At 39.0% G+C, this 17,452-nt stretch overlaps 2 protein-coding genes across 4 annotated transcripts in view; one reads left to right on the top strand and one right to left on the bottom strand.

Moving 5' to 3' along the window:
- Positions 1–1,446, top strand: part of prickle1a (prickle homolog 1a) — a 29,170-nt gene extending 27,724 nt beyond the window's left edge. For both annotated transcript variants that reach the window (XM_088006470.1, XM_014967004.2), the window contains exon 8: positions 11–1,446. In XM_088006470.1, coding sequence (XP_087862596.1) covers positions 11–849 — 839 coding nt within the window. In that variant the 3' untranslated portion in view covers positions 850–1,446. The remainder of the gene's footprint in view (positions 1–10) is intronic.
- Positions 1,437–16,855, bottom strand: LOC106909530 (uncharacterized). 2 transcript variants are annotated; one of them, XM_088006471.1, is made up of 10 exons: positions 16,660–16,855; positions 15,393–15,450; positions 15,069–15,142; positions 14,723–14,950; positions 14,156–14,217; positions 13,089–13,148; positions 12,488–12,645; positions 10,492–10,571; positions 9,507–9,710; positions 1,437–2,198 (listed from the first exon to the last, which is right to left on the bottom strand). In XM_088006471.1, coding segments are annotated over exons 2-10 (1,062 nt in total). In that variant the 5' UTR covers positions 15,394–15,450; positions 16,660–16,855; the 3' UTR covers positions 1,437–2,003. The 2 variants fall into 2 exon arrangements, with proteins under 2 accessions (XP_087862597.1, XP_014831402.2); XM_014975916.2 differs by having other exon boundaries at positions 9,507–9,641.
- Between the last annotated feature and the right edge of the window lie 597 nt (positions 16,856–17,452).

The following is a 17,452-nucleotide window of genomic DNA, read 5'->3' as shown; positions in this document are numbered from 1 at the left end:
TCTTCTCCAGGGGCTTCGGTATGTGGTGATTATAAAGCAAGGCCTCAAGTGTATTCTCTCCAGGCACTTCATGACTATGAGGCAGAGGACTGTGATAAAACCAGCAACATGGGTACCCTCAACTCGTCCATGCTACATAGAAGTGCAAATTCCCTAAAAAGTCTGGAGGAAGATGTTACAGAAGTAGCAGAAGTCCCATTGCAGGAAAGGCCAAAACCTCACGTGCCTGCCCTGAGGAGGGCACGCTCACAGTCTAGGCCCCAGCAAGTCAAGTTCTCAGACGATGTGGTGGACAATGGCCATTATGGCGGCCTTCCGTTACGTCAGCCCCCTATGAGTGAAAGAACTCGCAGGAGAGTGTACAATTTTGATGACCAGGGGCACAACCTTCAATCTGGTCGCCATAGTCACCACCACAGGAGGCGTCGCAGTCGCAAGTCTCGATCTGACAATGCTCTTAATCTGCTACCCAAGGAAAGAGCACCAGTGTGCTACAAGATGGACCATAGAGGCAGTTCGCTTGGACCAAAGGGACACCAAGTCTTCCATGGTCACCTCAATCCAGCAGCTATGTCGGACTACAGAGTACAGGGCCCGGATAGGGGAAGGTTCTTGGGATTGTACGGCGATGATGATGACTGGTGTTCTACATGTTCTTCTTCATCTTCTGATTCAGAGGAAGAAGGCTTTTTTCTGGGACAGCCTATACCTCAGGCAAGACTGCACAGACATTATTACACTGACGACTTGGCCAGCCCCGTTGCAGGCAAGTCTGCTCCTCCTTACGACCAGTGGACCAAGTCCAAAAAGAAAAAAGGACGAAAAGGGAAAAATTGTATAATTTCATAGGCTTTGCTGAGCTTTATGTAATGCTGCCACTTACAATCGTTTCTTTCATTAATCATTTAAAGTACAATAGCAGTTTGCTTGCTATATATTGCCTTACAGCACTCACTTTACCCAGGTAGTGGTGTTGGACACTATATGTCTGTGGCATTACAAAACAACCAGTAAAGTTATTTTATTGTAATACATATTTATAACACACAATCTAAACAGTGCTAGTGCTTATTTAAAATGCTATTGTGATATATAAACTGCTGAATGGAAAATGAGATTACTATTGATGGTCTTTGGAACAAATAGCATAGATCCCAAACTACTGGTAGTTGGTTCGGGATCATTAAATGTGGATTTAAGCAGGCTGCGACTCTTCAATTGTGTTGCTTCCAGGCTTGCGTGAGTAATTCAAAAGCACTGTGTGTATTACACTGCTTCACCAAGGAGTGTACCAATGGTTTCATTGTATCGCAACCATTCAACATATACTGTGTCATTGTACAAACCGGAAAATAAGGCCATAATTGATAACGGTAATAAAATATGTCTACATAATGATTTTTGTGCTGTTGCAAGATATATTAAAACTTATAATGTAAAGGAAAAGGGGATTTGTTTATTTCAAAAGTTATGAATTTGAAACAAAAAGAAGAAAACTTCAATTCAGAATCAGACGAAAACACATGAACACTAAAGGATGCTCACATTGCAAGCAGCAATAAAGTTGTACACTAATTATTGAAGTTAATTGCACTTACAGCTGAACAAGCAAAGACAAGAAAGAAAGAAAAAAAAATTCTCCTAAAAATCATTATAATACATCATTAAGAAGTTCTGCTAGAACCTGAATGTTATTTCATCTCAAGTAGTTTTGGTAACACAATTCACGGTACAAATACAAGTAAAAGTTCAAAGTTGGTATGGATATGATTTGCTAAAAATATTTTTTTTTAGATTTGGTTGCTTTCTAATTCATCAATACTGTATGTACTTCACTGTAACATTTTTAGTTATTCACAAAACCTTCCATCTGTAGAATTATGATTAACAGAATATGTGAAAAACATGAATAAAAGATTAGATTTTTTTTTTCAGTCCTCAGATTTCCAGCTCATGTCCAAGTGACTTTACATTGTCATTTTTAGCAGCCTGCCATGACTATGTCAGGCTGTCGCGTCCGGCTGCTCCAAGATCTCGTCCAGCTCCACCACGAAGCTTTTAATGGCGTCTAGGCAGTGTTGCCGGATCTCCAACAAGTTCTTGTCCAGCGGAGCTTGCAGCAGACCGTCCAAACTGGGCTCCTTGTCTACCAGCATCTTCACCACTGTGCGGAATGTTTCACAGTCCTGCCTGTAATTCTGCACAGAATAAAGAATAAGATTAAGACATGCAAAGTCAATACAGAACAAAAAATGAAGTCACAGTAAAGTTAAATCACAATCTATTGTTTACTTGTCAAACCCAATATTAAGTTAAGGTAAAAACTTACTTTGTACATATCATTACTTTATTGATAAAAATGGCAACAAAAGCTTTATTATGATCAATGGGCAATATGATCACAGTATTGCAATTCTCCAGGATAAAAAAAATTTCTCTGTAAATTTCTGCCTGTTTATGAATTATAAAAAACACACACACACACACACACACACATATATATATATATATATATATATATATATATATATATATATATATATAATGCTTAAATAAAATTCCAGACTCCTCCAGGATGCTAAGAAATCCAGAACAAAAAATTGTGGCAAGGCAGAAATAATTTGTAAACCAGTGCCTCCTGGATGACAGATGGATTAAAAGAAGGACAGGTATCAAGATTTATCACCAACCAAGCATAAACGTTAACCTCATAAGTGAGTGCCTCTGTCACACCACTGCTTAAATTCAATGAACCGCCTCATGTCTAACCACGACCCTAATGACCCCAGGTCTGCTTTATGGATGTATTCCGTGAAACAGGTGTGTGAATGAGAGTGTATGCGCCGATTCCAGGGCATGTCTGCCCAATAAGAAAAGGAGCGCAAGGTGTCAGTCTGTTAGTAGCATTCTTTCACACTACTTTGCCAAAAGCTTTCACATCCCCCTCAGATTTTACTGCTAGCCTAAGATGGTTGTTAAGTTCTTTATACAGAGTTCCAGGTGCAATCTCGCGATGTCTTTATCACCTGGGGATGGAAAATGAGGTCCTTTATTGAAGCTGACAAGAGGTTTAGGGCTACGCCATACGACCCAAGAGCACTACGGGACCTCAGGGCTTAAATGACCTCTTCATTTAATATTTATTACTCAAACCTTGCATTATAAAATGCTCTACTCATAAAGTCTACATTATTTTTCCTTTTTCCTTTTTGTCATCACCTGCCAATAGCAGTCGGTCTGGTCGAAAACAACAAACTTATCTTAGCGTGTCCCGCTCAGAGCGAGTCAAATTTTATGAAGGACGTTCAAAATAAAGAAAATCTGAGCGGAAGCTCAAAAAGGGTTGGGTCTTTAAATACACAGAGAAGGACAAAGAAACACCAACAACGTGACGTTTAACCTGGAACAATGAGGATGGAAACTGTTCACCACAGGACAACCCAAAAAAAAAAAAAAAAAAAAAAGCTGCATTTAAGGACAGAACAAGTCAGGGGTAGACAAAAACACAGCTGAGTTCTTTGTTATTATAGAAGATAAAAAGAAAAAGTAAGAAACAAATCAAGCCACCAAGAGATCATACAACAGTTTCATTTTAAGCTACTCATAATACGTCTGCAGAGACATTTCCTTCTTCAAGCCACCTTTGATTGTTTGCACATAAACTCCAACAGGCCAGCTTAGTGAATGGATGATGGCTGTTACAGTGGAGGGTTACCGGTGCCCACCTCGCTCTTCACACATACCTGCCAGGTCAGCTGTGAGACCACCTCGCTTGGCAGTTCAGACGCATAAAGGCACAGGGTTAACCTCGACCTGCCACACTTGATGTACTTCACTGCACCCTTAGTAAAACATTACAGGGCTATACTTATCAGTATGTGAATTTCTTTAAGCAGAAATAGGGATTATTGCTATTTTTCTGCTCAAAGAAATGATATAACATGTTTTTGGATCCTGTTTCAACACCGTGATAATGTGTTATCTTTATGTTGACATAGCAGCCAGGTGTCATATTCTGTGGCGTTATTTAATTAAGTTCGTCACTTAATCACCCGAGACGTCAGAAGAAAGGAATGGGAGCACTGAATGGAGCGGTTGTGACTGTTTTCCCTGGTTGTTTTTGCCGATACAGCCGTGGCGTCAACTTGTTCAAGTCGAGCGAATTTATCTGTGGAAGAAGCACGTCTAGTTGTTGCTCGTAGAGAGCGGTACTTAGAAAAGCTGTGAATAGCTAGCTTAGGAACAGACCGACACCTTCTTCTTTTTGACAAGCTTTACAGTAATGCATCCGCGGTGCGTCATGGCAGAGTGGGCCACTTTCCGAAGAGTGGGACGTCACTTGCAAAGGGTCAATATCCTCTGCAACACTAAAGAATATATGGGAAAACACCAATTGCTTTACTTATTATAGTAAGGTTAGCATGGCCGTAGGACAATATGCACTGTACACGAACAACCACACGCATTGGGAAAGGCGAATCCAATCAACTCTGACAGAAATATTCCAGACTGTGGGAGATGTTTGGACTCAAATGCATGCTTTTATGTCTGCAGATCATGTCGAGCGATTTTGAGGCCCTGCGTAATGACAGTGTTTAGCCTGACCACAAGGAAGTGGGGCACTCACAACACGTGTGGCCAGCTGAGCTCAGGGTCAGCCTCATTCAGCAGTGCAAGTCGACTCCTCGGTTCTCTCTCAGCGAGAAAAAAAGGGAATGGCCATTGCGCCATTGCTCATCGTCTCGATGTCCTCGCAGAAATTAAGCACAAGGACGACAAAACCCGTTTCTGGTTTAGAGATGAAAGAGAAAACAGATGCTAAGTGGGACACAAACATCATGTCCCACAAACCAGTAACCCTTCCAAATCACTTCACTGTTGATTGTATGTTTGCCATCTCTCTAAACAAAGTCTTCTCCTTTTATCTCCCAAGCTACACTGCTGAGAGTAATTAAATGTTCGCTTTATTATTTGCCATTACACAGAAAAGCAGTCAAACAACTTTGGACTTTTTTCACAGGCACATTACAGCCACAAACGTCAGTGTGTTTTGTCATGTGATATATACCAGCATAAACTACCACATAACTGAGAAGTGACAGAAAAACAACACATCGTTTGAAACTTTCTTTTTAGTTCATGAATAAGACTCTCGAAAAATGCGGCATAGAGTGTGTAGAACCACTTTTTTTTTTTAAACCGAATAGTTCTGGCTCAGTCAAAGTGGATGCAGAACATCTCAACATTTTTGACCCACCCACTATACTGCAGTATCCTTATTGATTCTGCCACTTTTCCTAAAGACTTGGGGGGGGTCATGTCTCGTTTGCAGTTGTTCCAAACTCTTTTCATCTTTTATTATCCACAACTTTAAAGTTAACCTGTCTGCCGTACTTTTTGGTCTTGATGGTACCAGTTTTTTTTTTTTTTTTTTTTTTTTTTTTTTAACTCAAGTTTTCAAACAAACTTCTGAGGCTTTAACAAACCATGTTTACAGTGAAATATAATTATGCGCAGCTGGTGACGTCTGAAGCCACGTTGCACAAGAGATGGCAGAGTCAAGGCGCATGAATACAAATAAATAGAAGAGACTTTATTGCCCATAGGTAGGGAAGTTCAGGTGCAACAAGCAATTTGTCAGGTTTAGATCTAAAAAAGTTTGAAAAGCATTTGCTGTTTATCTTCCACTTCACTTTAATTATGGTACACTTTGTGTTGGTCTATTCCACAGAATCCCAACATGACAAAAATATGCACATTTAAGAGGTGCGCATACTTTTATGCACATTTCAAAGATTTAACACTGCTTCACAAAAAGAGGCTTCAACATGACTCAAGAGTTAAGATATTTCACTAGTCTGCACAGTTTGTCCTACAAGTCATTTTTTAAAGCAGTCTGCACTCCATGTTATAGTTAGGGGTGCACCAATTGCAGTTGTCTGGCCGATCGCCGATTACCGATCTTTTAAAAAGTCTAATTTACCGATTCCGATTTTGGCCGATACCAGTTTTTAGTCTGAAATTTTGCTCAATATATCAAGAAAGTTGCTGAATTGGCAACAATGGTTAACAATTGTTAACTGTAAATGTGCAGACATGACCTGGTCAGCCGGTTTGTCAGTCAAACCTCTCTCAGAGGAGAAAAGAAAAGCACAGCGGTAGATTTTTAGACCTTTGCCGAGGTTGATAACATCGGTGGATAAGATCGGCTTCACATGTAAAAATCGGCCCAATCACCAATCTTTCAAAATTAAGGAAATTGGCACCAATAAATCAGCTGGCCGATAAATCAGTGCACCCTGTGGTTGATTTTGTAATAATTCCAAACAGATTTCAAGTCTCGTGAAAACCCTCTCCCGTGTTACTCAAAAGAACAAGTCAGGGTGCTTCGGACTAGGCCTGTCGCAATGATAAATTGTGCTGGACAACAAATCGTCCCAGAAATTACTGCAATGAAGGTAATATTGTCGCTTTGAGACAATTTTCAATTAATACTAACACTGCAATTGGAACACATTTTAAATATTCAAAATAAAACAATGAAAAACAATAAATAAAAAGGAAATAAGAACCAGACACACAACCAAAACTATCAATAAAATGGATTATGAGGTCGAAACAAAATTGCCCTTCAAAAAATATCAATCATCAGATTAGAAATTATCAAAATCATTTTTAATTTATCACACGATTAATTGAGACAGGCTTACTTAAGACCCTCGTACACTCTTTAGGAAGTGAGAAAAAAAGTTCTCCTTCACTAGTTCCCTCTTGAAACTAGGAGCCACAAGCTGATCTTAGAGCTTGATAGAACGGGGCCACACAGGACGGACAGCGGGCCCCTGGAGCAACGGCAAACCTGGGGTCCTGAAAGAGGAACCTCGAAAAGCGGGCTTGTACGCAAATAGGATGTTTGCCGAGGTCCAAGTCGTGAACATGCTGAGGAGCGTTGCTGGAGTACCGTGTGGGGGTTGGGCAGTTCAAGATGCACACATGGGGTCCTGCATGGACTTTTTTGTGAGTTCAAACGAGCAGCGAGGCAGGCAGGGGTCCTGGATAATAAGGGAAGTAGGGTAATGATTTGAGGGCTGGGACGCATTATGGGATATTAAAAGAGCCGTTTTAATCTCTCAGGCTTCAAACTGGACCTCACAGTGGTCGGCGTAATAGTCCAAATGGACATGTTTCATTTGCACCGGATGAAAGGAGTTCCTGGAAAAATATTCCCACACTTTGTTTAGGTCATGATTTCTCTTTCACTTCGCAATGCTGTACTAAAGTTCGTCTCTTAAGAAAAAAAAAGAAACTGCAACTACTAACAATTATTTTAGTTATCGATTAATTAGTTATTTTGACGATTAATCAAATCAAATAAATTAGTAAAGTAGAAATTCAATTTTGTCTTTTTTTTAGACAATATTATAAATACATTAAAAATTAACAAATAAACAATTCAATTTCTCTTTTAAATGAGAAAATAAACATTTTATTGCCTAAAATGCAATTCGCAATCATTTGTAGCAAAGGATACAAATGAAATACCATACTTGAAGTGAAATACAATACTTTTCCAAAAACATCAAAATATGAAAAGCTCAGTTCTTCCTGCTTGATCTGTTGACTTTTTTTTTTCTTTTTTCTTTGATTAACTGATTAATAACCGGATAGCAAAAGGCGATTAATACATTTTCTTTCAGAGAATTTGAACTGGGCAAAGCAAAAACTATGCCACATGGTTTTTGGGTAGTTTTTTTCTTAATTCATCTTAAATAAATACAAAATCTATATATTTTTGTACAGATTTGACCTTTTCTTTGCTCTGAATGTGTCATTCTTTCAGTAAATAGCCTCTTTTTGTCTCCATGCTTCAGTTAACAATAAATAGATTAAATATGGATTAATCATATCAGCCCAAAACCTTAGTGAGGATGCTTTGGTCCTGTTCTCCTTGACAGCAACCAATAGGAGCAACTCTTTCAAACCAAAGTGAAGAGCCGGTGATCCGGTTCTGCCCACCACCTGATCAGCCCGTTCAGAACAGTAACATATGTGTGTGTGTGTGTGTGTGTGTGTGTGTGTGTGTGTGTGTGTGTGTTTCACAACACCTGGGCCAGATGTTACAGTAAAGGAGCAGTCAGAGTTTCATTCTCTCACCATGTCTGTGGAGACAGCTGGAAAGGAAAGGGTGAGCATGTGTGCACTAACGCCAAGGGATGCACCACAGTGTGGGTGGGCCACCTGCATCCTGCAGGGCAATTCCTGCCCCGCTTTAACGGGAACAGATAAGTGGTACTGTAGCGTAAAGTGATGAATGAGCGGGAAAAACGTGCAGCTCCGAATAGCACGGCCTCAACAGAAGTCTCGATCTGAGGAGCTGAGAACTCTCCTGCTTCCTTGTCAGACTTTTCATCAACAGGACACACTTCTCATAGGCAATTTTTTCTTTTTTTAGAGCCTTTAAAAATTTTACACTATTTTCTTTTATACAGTATATAGTCATTTTAATGAGCGCTGTGCACTGCTGGTCAGTTGACTACAGGTAGGCTGCAACATGTATCAATAATGCAATAAAAATGCATTAGAAAAATGTCAAAATGAGTCTAAATTAATGCTAGAAAGGAGGATAACGATGTATTAATTTGCACCCGCTGGATAAATCAAGTAGATGGAAGTCATATTTCATATTTTATAAATATGACAGGTGAATTATGTTGGATTGGATTTCAGCATTTTGTCAGGATTTGATTAAAAAAAATTCTTTAAAAGATAAGATGTTCTGTTTCCGTTGACCATATAATTACGCAAATTGGAATTCCGAAAATAAATACATTTAATGGAAATTGATAAATAAAAAAATAATATGAAAAAAAAAGAAGAAAACACACATTTTTCAATAAAAAGCTTTTGCGCTAGGATGAGGTGGTTTTTCCGGTATCGGAATTAGACTTTCACAAAACTACAGTGGGAACGCTTTTTCCGTGTCACACGAGTCACGTGATCAACAGCCAGCTGTTACCACTGGCAGAAAAGACGAACAAGACAACAGGAAGTGGTAGGGGGACGGTGGCGCAGAGTGTTACTTAACGACTTGTTGCGTGAAACAAACATCGACAAAATTTTGCCAACATTTGCAACACAAACATAGCCGAAATACACAATGGTTATAAAACGTGGGGAGAAAACAGTTTGTTTATGGGTGCAAAAACACCATCAGAAGGGTCAAAATGGCAACATGTGGGTACGGAGTGCAAGCAGGAATTGGGGAAGAGATTAATTGGGGCTGAGTTTACAAAGACAGCAACGTCATTGGTCACATTCAAGAAAAAAGACAAATCTGAAGGTAAAAATGAGCAACGGTATTAACTTACTGGCAGATTTGTCCAACATTTCTGGAGAATATTTCAGTTCTAAACATTTTCCATTCTAAATCAAAAATACAGTTCAGGGTCCAAAAGCTTCAACAGGAGTCACAAAGGTTTTGCCACTTTCCTAGTAAATGTTCTTACCTTCTCGATTTCGGCAACTTTAGCCTTAATGGCCTCCGATCGACGTGCCTTTAAGTCCTCCTCTGGCGTCAGCTTTGGCTCCGTGCTGGCAGCCGCGACCTCCTCCGTCTCTGCTGCAGATGCTGATGGTTTTTCCTGGCAGGCCAAAGGTCGAGGGTCAAAGCAGAGGTCCACAGGTTTAGAAACTGGCTCCGATTTCAAAGCCTTTCGAATAGAGACAAGTCTGCTCTCTTACAGGTGCCAGTGTCTTGTTTGCATGTGTCTCTTATTAAGCGGTCTGCACGCCAATGGAAAGGCCTAGGAATAGCTTTCTGATAACAGCATCCTGACAGACATTATGCAAAAAAGTTATACTTATGTTCAGCAAAAACTTTGTACATTAAAGAGATTATTTTGGGTGTTATTTAGGGTGACTTTAGGGTGCACAAAGAGAAAAATATGAAGCAAATATCAAAAGACTTTGCATCTTTGACAAAGTCAGTGTTTGCATAGACTTATAAATGCTTTTGCTTAATATCTCACCTACTTGAGCTGTCTGAATGTATGCAATAAGAACATTTTAAAACTTCCATTTTTGCTGAACCAATCAGTAAAGTGACAAAACAAATTCATGTGACAGTAAACATACAAATTACCCCCAAAAAACTGTTTTCATACTTTATTAGTCACAAAGGCAACATTTTTCATTATTTTATAGTTGAACCAAAATGGATCCACATAAAAAAAAAATTAAAAAAAAGTTTAGATCGGCATCTATTTTCCCCACAACATTCTGCTGAAAATGCTTTCATAGTTACACATAACAACAGAAAACGAGTGAAAAAGCAGCGAGAAAACCTACAGAAAAACGGCAGAACTAATAATCAACGTCACGGTAAACGAAACCATGCGAGTCTGACTCTTCGGAAGAACTAAAGAGTGGCTTAAAACTTTTGCACAGCGCCGTATAGACTTGTACAGAATGCGTGCAGATCAAATATTTTACCTTGGCAGAGAGCGAGCGGTGAGGAGAGCCCTCTGCAGAGCTGCTGGGAGTGTAGCTCTTTGCTGTGTTGGACTTGTTGTCTACGGAGACAAAATCATGGAAGGGCTACAGTTCATAATCACTCTCATATTCCAACAGTAAACACAAAGGTCTGACAAAAATTAGGCGACTACAGTCAGGGTGGCCGCAGCGCTCTCTCAATTACTCTTCTCCCTATTAAAACGAAGCCCGGAGGAACGTCTTTGTGGGTCGTCGTCTGGAACGAATGTCGCATTAAACGCAGCATGTTTCTTCATATAGGGACTGCAATGCTCGTTATGGCTTTTTCTTCCCTCCTTGAACTGCATTGTTTGACATTAGCCCACAATGCCTCCTTTATCCCTCCACAATAATAAAGTCATGGCATGAAGATGAAGTTGCAAATGTCTCTCATCTGTTTTTTTTTTTTTTTTAACTCTAATTGTGGGGGGCCTCTCAAGTCAAAGAAAAATGATTTTGTGCAATTCAGCCGTTTGGAAATTGTCCCCGTTTGGCCACACCGCTTTCACTTAAAAGAGAACGTAGATAAACGTCGGCCGTTTTGTCATCGTTTGAAACCACGAAAAGTGTTTTATTGTGATTAGAGTGAGGTAATGTTGAGGTTTTCCATGCGTAGTTAGAGGCACAAATACCCGATCGGGTCAAAGTTTTGCTTCAAACAAACTGTACGCCGACATCTTGGTGAAAAGTTACCGATTCCTCTGAGCTGCTACTTTTGTTCCTTCGCAAACTAAGGCGGGAAAAAAAACAAGCAAAGAAACTCAAGATCCAATAATGAAGATGTGACATAGAGACAATACCCTCTGTTACTGGGCGGGTTAAAGATTTCCGAGTATTCTATTATAATTGTTATTTGTGTTTGGTGGTGGTAACTGTAATCGGTCAAATTTTTCCAAAACAAAAACCTACCAGTTAGTCTTTGTTTATGAATGAATCTCGTCAGAAACAATAAATCGCTTCCAAGTAAAGTGATATCTGCTCCTAGTTCACACACGACGGAACCAAAATCCACAAATTTAAATATGCGTTGTCCTCTCACCTGTTTTGAAGTAAACAAATCTTTGTGGAGGTTATTTAACCTATTTTATTAGTCCAGCTACCAAAGCCAAAACAAAATTAAGTAAAATAACAGACTGAAAGTGATTGCGGAGACATGGTTGAGGCTGCGCGTTTACTGCTCGCTCGGTGAGGAAAAGGTCACGTTGTGCATCCCATGACAAACCACCCCAATAAACCGAAGGTATCCTTTTTCCCAGCCTTTAACAGAGCCTTTGTGTGTGTGTGTGTGTGTGTGTGTGTGTGTGCGTGTGTGTGTGTTTGTGTTGTGTTCATGTAATTAACATCCCAACATGTTACAGCCCACCCTGACCCTTCACATTACACACCTCCTCTAAAAACAGATGCCTTATCTGGAATGACTGAATTCCTTTGTTTTAATTGTTGCGTTTCTGAAACATGGGAATGTTTTTTTTTGTTCTGCTGCTGCAGCTGCAACAGGAGAATTATTTTTCACTGGTTACGTGTCGTGTAAAGTGTTAACGTGCTGTGCTCCTTCTGTGATCTGCTTGCGCTTTAAGTCTTAAGTCGAAACCTTCAGGTTGTGCCTTATAACCGAGTGTCAGATGGTTCAAAGTGGCAGTCTGTTACGAGATGTCATAAAAGCCATTGGTCACCGGGTCAGGCAGTCAAATTCATTAGTGCCGGGCTCCGAGCACAAATTTACAATCGAAGACGAAACACAGCGGAGGAGAGAGTTCACGATGGGTTCAATCGGGATTAACACCAGTTTGACTCGTGTTTCGGTTCACCGGATAGTTTTGCTCTGGCGTAAATGAAGTGAGAAAGCCAACTCTGTGTGATCTTTAAGGCATTTGAGAAATTGTTTAATGAAAACCAAATCAGAGCAAACCTGAGGGCTAACCGTTTTCAGGAGCGTCACTCATCTGGCCGCACTTACGCTTTTGCTGGTACGTGTAGCCTTTGTCCCTGTCGGGAGAGGAGCTCCTGTTGGTGCTGGATCCGGATCGGACGGGCGGATGGCCTTCCCTCCTTCCAGGTGAGCGCTCCCGAGTGATGACCAAGGATTTAGAGGACCTGTAGTCCTCATAATCCTCCCTAGTGCATAAACATTAAGCAGTGCAGTGACAAATTGACCTATTTACATCTGAGGTTCAGGACATTTTTTTTTTCATATCAAATATTAAATGAGAGTAAATTCATGTTACATATCAAAGTTAGTGTGTACTTGAAAAGCACATCACGCCGAGGCTTTTAGGGAAAGGAATAAAGTGAACAACATGGATTTTGGAGCTAAAAAAAAGAAAACATGCATGTGGAGAGAAAAAAAAATTCATTTTTGGTTTCATCCGACCCGAGCTGCATGGTTCTGAAAACTTTTGCAAGGCATTACATAAACAAAGGGAAGTTGAAAACTAATTGGTAATTTCCCTTCACAAGTAGAAAAAAAACAGCAATTTATCAGTCCTGTTAACAAAACCAACTATTTGTGAACTCTGCTGCTCACGATTCGTGAAGTTAGCGACATGTCTGACACCCACCTTGGTGGAGGACCACTCCCTCGACCTCTCTTTCGGAGATTATGACCTCTGCTCCTGTTCCTGAAATCAGGGACATTTTTTTTAATAAATTGAAATGGAAAAGACAAGCATTCTGGGTAAAATTAGGTTCATCCTTCAGGGTTGAGATTAAAATTTTAGCCAAAACGTTTTACTTTTTTTTTTTAAAATAGTACCCACATTTTGCCACCTACAAGTGGTGTTCGACAACACATTGCTCTTGCTAAATGGCAGAAAAAGAGTATTTCATTTCTAGTTACTCTGTTTGAAAGCCTTGGGAATCTCTGTAGGTAAGATCAGATCAAATTTCCCAGTAACGTTGAAAATGAATGTTGTTTAAATCTTATTGAAATGCCTTTGAGAGCTAAGCAGGCCAAAGTCGACAGATAGGAGGTTAATCCTCAAAACCATACATCAATTTTTATTTAAGAAGTCCACAGACACACACGTGTGTGTTTGCCTGGAGAAGAAGCTGTCCAGCTGGTTCTCCTCTCAGAGAGGGGCAAAGTGTGGAGTGGGGGTGAAGTGAGTGGAGGGGTGTTTGGCTAAGTGAGTAGACACTAGTGCCCTTTGTCCTCTTCTTTGGCCTGGCATGACTCCTATACTGCTACCAGAAGCTGCTGGTATGCACAAGCAGCAAGGAAAGAGGTTTGTTGATGGAGTCATTATAATTGCTGAATCGCTCCGATGCTCTGAGAGGGATTTCATTTCTATTCCTGAGTTCTGCAATTAAGAACACTTTATCTGTATACATAAACATTTTTTTTTTATCTCGATAGCTATCTACGAACCAATTTTTAAAGTAGCAGAACCATATTCTTTCCGTTTAGCGGAATGCTAAAAGAAAAATGCAAAAGAAAAGTAAAGCTTGATGCAACTATATTTATTAATAAGCTCCATGCTTATTACATGAAAAGAAAAGGCTCATGAATGCTTCTCATGTTCATCACCATAGAACAGAAGTCTCCGGCCATCTAGTGGACAAATTGGTGAATTACAACATAACTGCAGTGGAGGTTGTACTAGCCAGGAGAGAAAAACAAAGTTACCTTGAGCTTAGCTGATGCCTCAAGTCATCTCTGCTGTAACTCTGCTGGGGGTATGAGGCTTCCTGTAAAACAAACAAACAAACAAAAACATTTTAATATGACAAAATATAACCACTAGAAAAATGCAGCTAATTTAGATTTTTAATCGTGTTTGAAAAAAATTCCTGGGTATCTGTGAAGAACATAAGAAATTCCACAGAGAGGAATAAATGGGCCGACAATCATCAGTCACTTATTTCAATTATTCAATTCAGTTCAATTATTTGTTAGCCCAAATTGCAAATCAGTTAATGACATGGCAGCGACTACATTCATTTATCTTACTTGTTATTAATTGCCGATTGATGGTTTCTTAGATAAAAATTTGTCACAGTCGATTAGCTAATACTTATACCTCCTTTTAGTGCTGTAATTTTTTTACAAGGTGCTAGAAATGCAGTAAAGGAAAAAAAAAGTTTGATTCAATCAGTAGTGTGTGTTCTATTAGCATGCCATAAAAAAATTTTTTTTTTTTTTAAATCAGAGTACTCCGTTCCAACCATGGTCATGTCCTTTCAGTTGACTTACATTTTGATGTGGTGAAGAATTTCTTCGATAGCTGCCATAGTTTGGGTTTTCGTCATAGTACTGACTGTCGTCAGGTGGATAACCGTCTTCGCTGTGATATCCTCTTCCACTCTGGTAGCTGCGAGGGCCTAAGTACCGCTGGTCCTCATATCCTCTGTCAAATTCCAAACCCGGGTGTGGTATAGGGTTCCTCTTGTCAATAATATTGACAACTCGATGAACTATTACCTGAAAGGACCAGTTTTGACATTTTATTGAAATGACTCTAGTATAATGCAGCTATAACGCCAGTAACAACGACAACGCTGCATGCCAACAGGCATGGCAAAGCCACCGTTTGGCGTACCTCTCTCGCATCCGTTGGGGCAAAGCGCTCTTCATATGCCTCTCTGATAGATTTTCGACCATGCTGATAAGCCACTACAAAAAGCAATGACAGAAAACATAAGATGTACGCCTGTAGTACTTGTTTAAAGGTTGGAATCCAATGATAAATTTTAACAGTGCTTATGAGGAAGAAATTTGTATTCAGTTTGTCTTTTTTAAAGAAATTACAACCTCCTTCTGTCTCCAAGTTGCTGGATATTTTCTGGAAGGTGTTCATGTTTTGAAGATGACCTCTATGAGATTTGGATGCAAAAGCAAGTAAAATGCTGTTAATGACACTTACTTTCAGGTTAGTTTCTCTGGTCCGTCTGCTGACGATGCCTCAGTTGAGAAAAATGAACCTATCAAGTAAATACATAAAGATGAAATTATTTTTAAATAAAGCCAAGTTATCACAGTGTGGAACTTGCAATCTCACACAAGTGTCTCAGCTCAGTTCAACACAGCAGGACACTATGGCTTGTTAATTGTTGATTTCCTTCAGCGAAATAGTTCAGATTTATCCCAGTAGCTAAACAATCCAAGGACTATTGCGCTACAAGATCCAAGGAACTCAGTGAAAAGACTTATAGATTTATGTAATTTGGGGAAAGTCTTTTGGATCAATTTCCAAACATCTTGAGATTGAACTGTACTTAAATACAAAGTTTTTAGTTGAGTCTTCAAATTTCCCCAACTCTGTACCAAGATGCAAAATGTCACCACAGATGAAAGACCTTAGGTTAGGGTTTTCAGGAACAGTTACAAATGTTCATGTCTGCCATTAACTGAAACAACTGGCTTGTTGTAACAGCAGCGTGATTGCAATTTCAAGTGGAGGGTCAAAATGCTCTGAAGAAATGTTTTATGTAGAGATGTGAAAAAGATTATTAGGTTACAATGACGTGAAGCATGTATGGAGAACAAGGCGGTGCTTTTTAACCACAGCTTTTAAGTGTGGTAGTATCATGCTAGATGGTTGAAATTTGGATACAACTGGTTGTTCTAACAGGAACCAAATATCAAATGTGCATCAACGCTGATTTTACAGGAGATAACACAGGCTAACTTGACTCGCAACGAATGGCACTAGCTAAAACCTCGACTTTAACTCTTTTGTAGGCCTGGACTACACTTAAAAGCTAAACACATGCTAATAGACGAGCTACTTTAAATGAAGTCTTGCAATTATGATTAAAAGTGTGATAAAGTATCAATCCAGAAATGTGAGAGGAGGCCATTGATAGCTACCAAAAATTGCAAAAATCTCTGCAGGAGTGTTAAAAGTATAAATGTAAAACTTTAACTTTGATTACATGTTTGATACACAATTATTCCCAAAGAAAAAACTGATCCAAATGCTTCAGTAACTACTATGACGTTAAGCTCCATTATAAAATTATACATGTCAGTGTTCTGTTTTATTTGTAAATAGTTTGAGGTTTAAAACCTCAACGCAAAAAGCGAGACACTCTCTGATGAATACCTGACGAGCGTGTTTTAGCATCATTAGCAAAAACATCCCGCTACAGCAGCAGCAGCAGCACATACGGAAGTCATGTGAAACTCACCGAATAATGAACTCAGTTCGCCCCTTCCGGAGAGGTCTGCCTTACATTGTCTTTCTGTCGATCTGTGTTTGCATGTAAAATTCGTGTTGCTTTTTGCTGATTTTTCCCTCTCTGTTTACAACAGAAAGTACATTAGGAACACTGTAGAAGCAACACCATTATTTTTCTTGTTTTCTTCTTCGGCGAAGAAAACGTGTTTTAGAAAAAGGTGAGCGCCCTCTAGGGGTCTATGTGACTCATGTTTCACTGGACAACGTCACGATATGGCATTGTTTTGGAGGAAAAAGGTAAAGTGAATTACTGCGAATAGTTTTTGCGTGCATAAAGAATGCATCAAGAATTATCTTGATGCACGCAAAATAAATCTTTGTATACCTATAAGTATATAAAAGTAATATATAAGTATAAAATATATACTTCAATATTAGCTGAAGTATTCCTCTCAAAGACTTTTTTTAGTTTTAGTTCATTTAATTTGAAGGTAGTTTTTTTTCCACCTGTTTAAAAGTAATGTAATTCCCAGTTTTAGTTTATATATTTATTTACCTAATCATTTACTTGTATTTTAATTTTTTTATTGTATTACAGTTAAACAGTTTCATTTTATTTCTATTAATATAATTAACTTATATTACAGAGTAATTTGTGAATTGCTTCCTACATTTCAGTATCTCCTCATGTTATAAAACTGAATTTGAAACCCATATGGTAAAATAATACATTTATTATTTAACCATATGGTAAACCACATAAATATACCATATATATTTTACATGTTTATATGTGTTGCAGT

Source organism: Poecilia mexicana, unplaced genomic scaffold, assembly GCF_051168715.1.
Source record: "Poecilia mexicana isolate PSO_F unplaced genomic scaffold, ASM5116871v1 scaffold_6, whole genome shotgun sequence".
In the NCBI taxonomy this organism is placed as follows: Eukaryota; Metazoa; Chordata; class Actinopteri; order Cyprinodontiformes; family Poeciliidae; genus Poecilia; species Poecilia mexicana.
Note: the sequence above shows the minus strand (reverse complement) of the source record. Positions and strands in the feature narration are given on the sequence as shown.

Coding starts and splice junctions, on each gene's coding strand:
- LOC106909530 (XM_088006471.1), bottom strand. Junction 9,711..10,491: donor ACCGCTCGCTCTCTGCCAAG/GTAAAATATTTG, acceptor TCTATTCGAAAG/GCTTTGAAATCGGAGCCAGT. Junction 2,199..9,506: donor AAGTTGCCGAAATCGAGAAG/GTAAGAACATTT, acceptor TATTCTGTGCAG/AATTACAGGCAGGACTGTGA.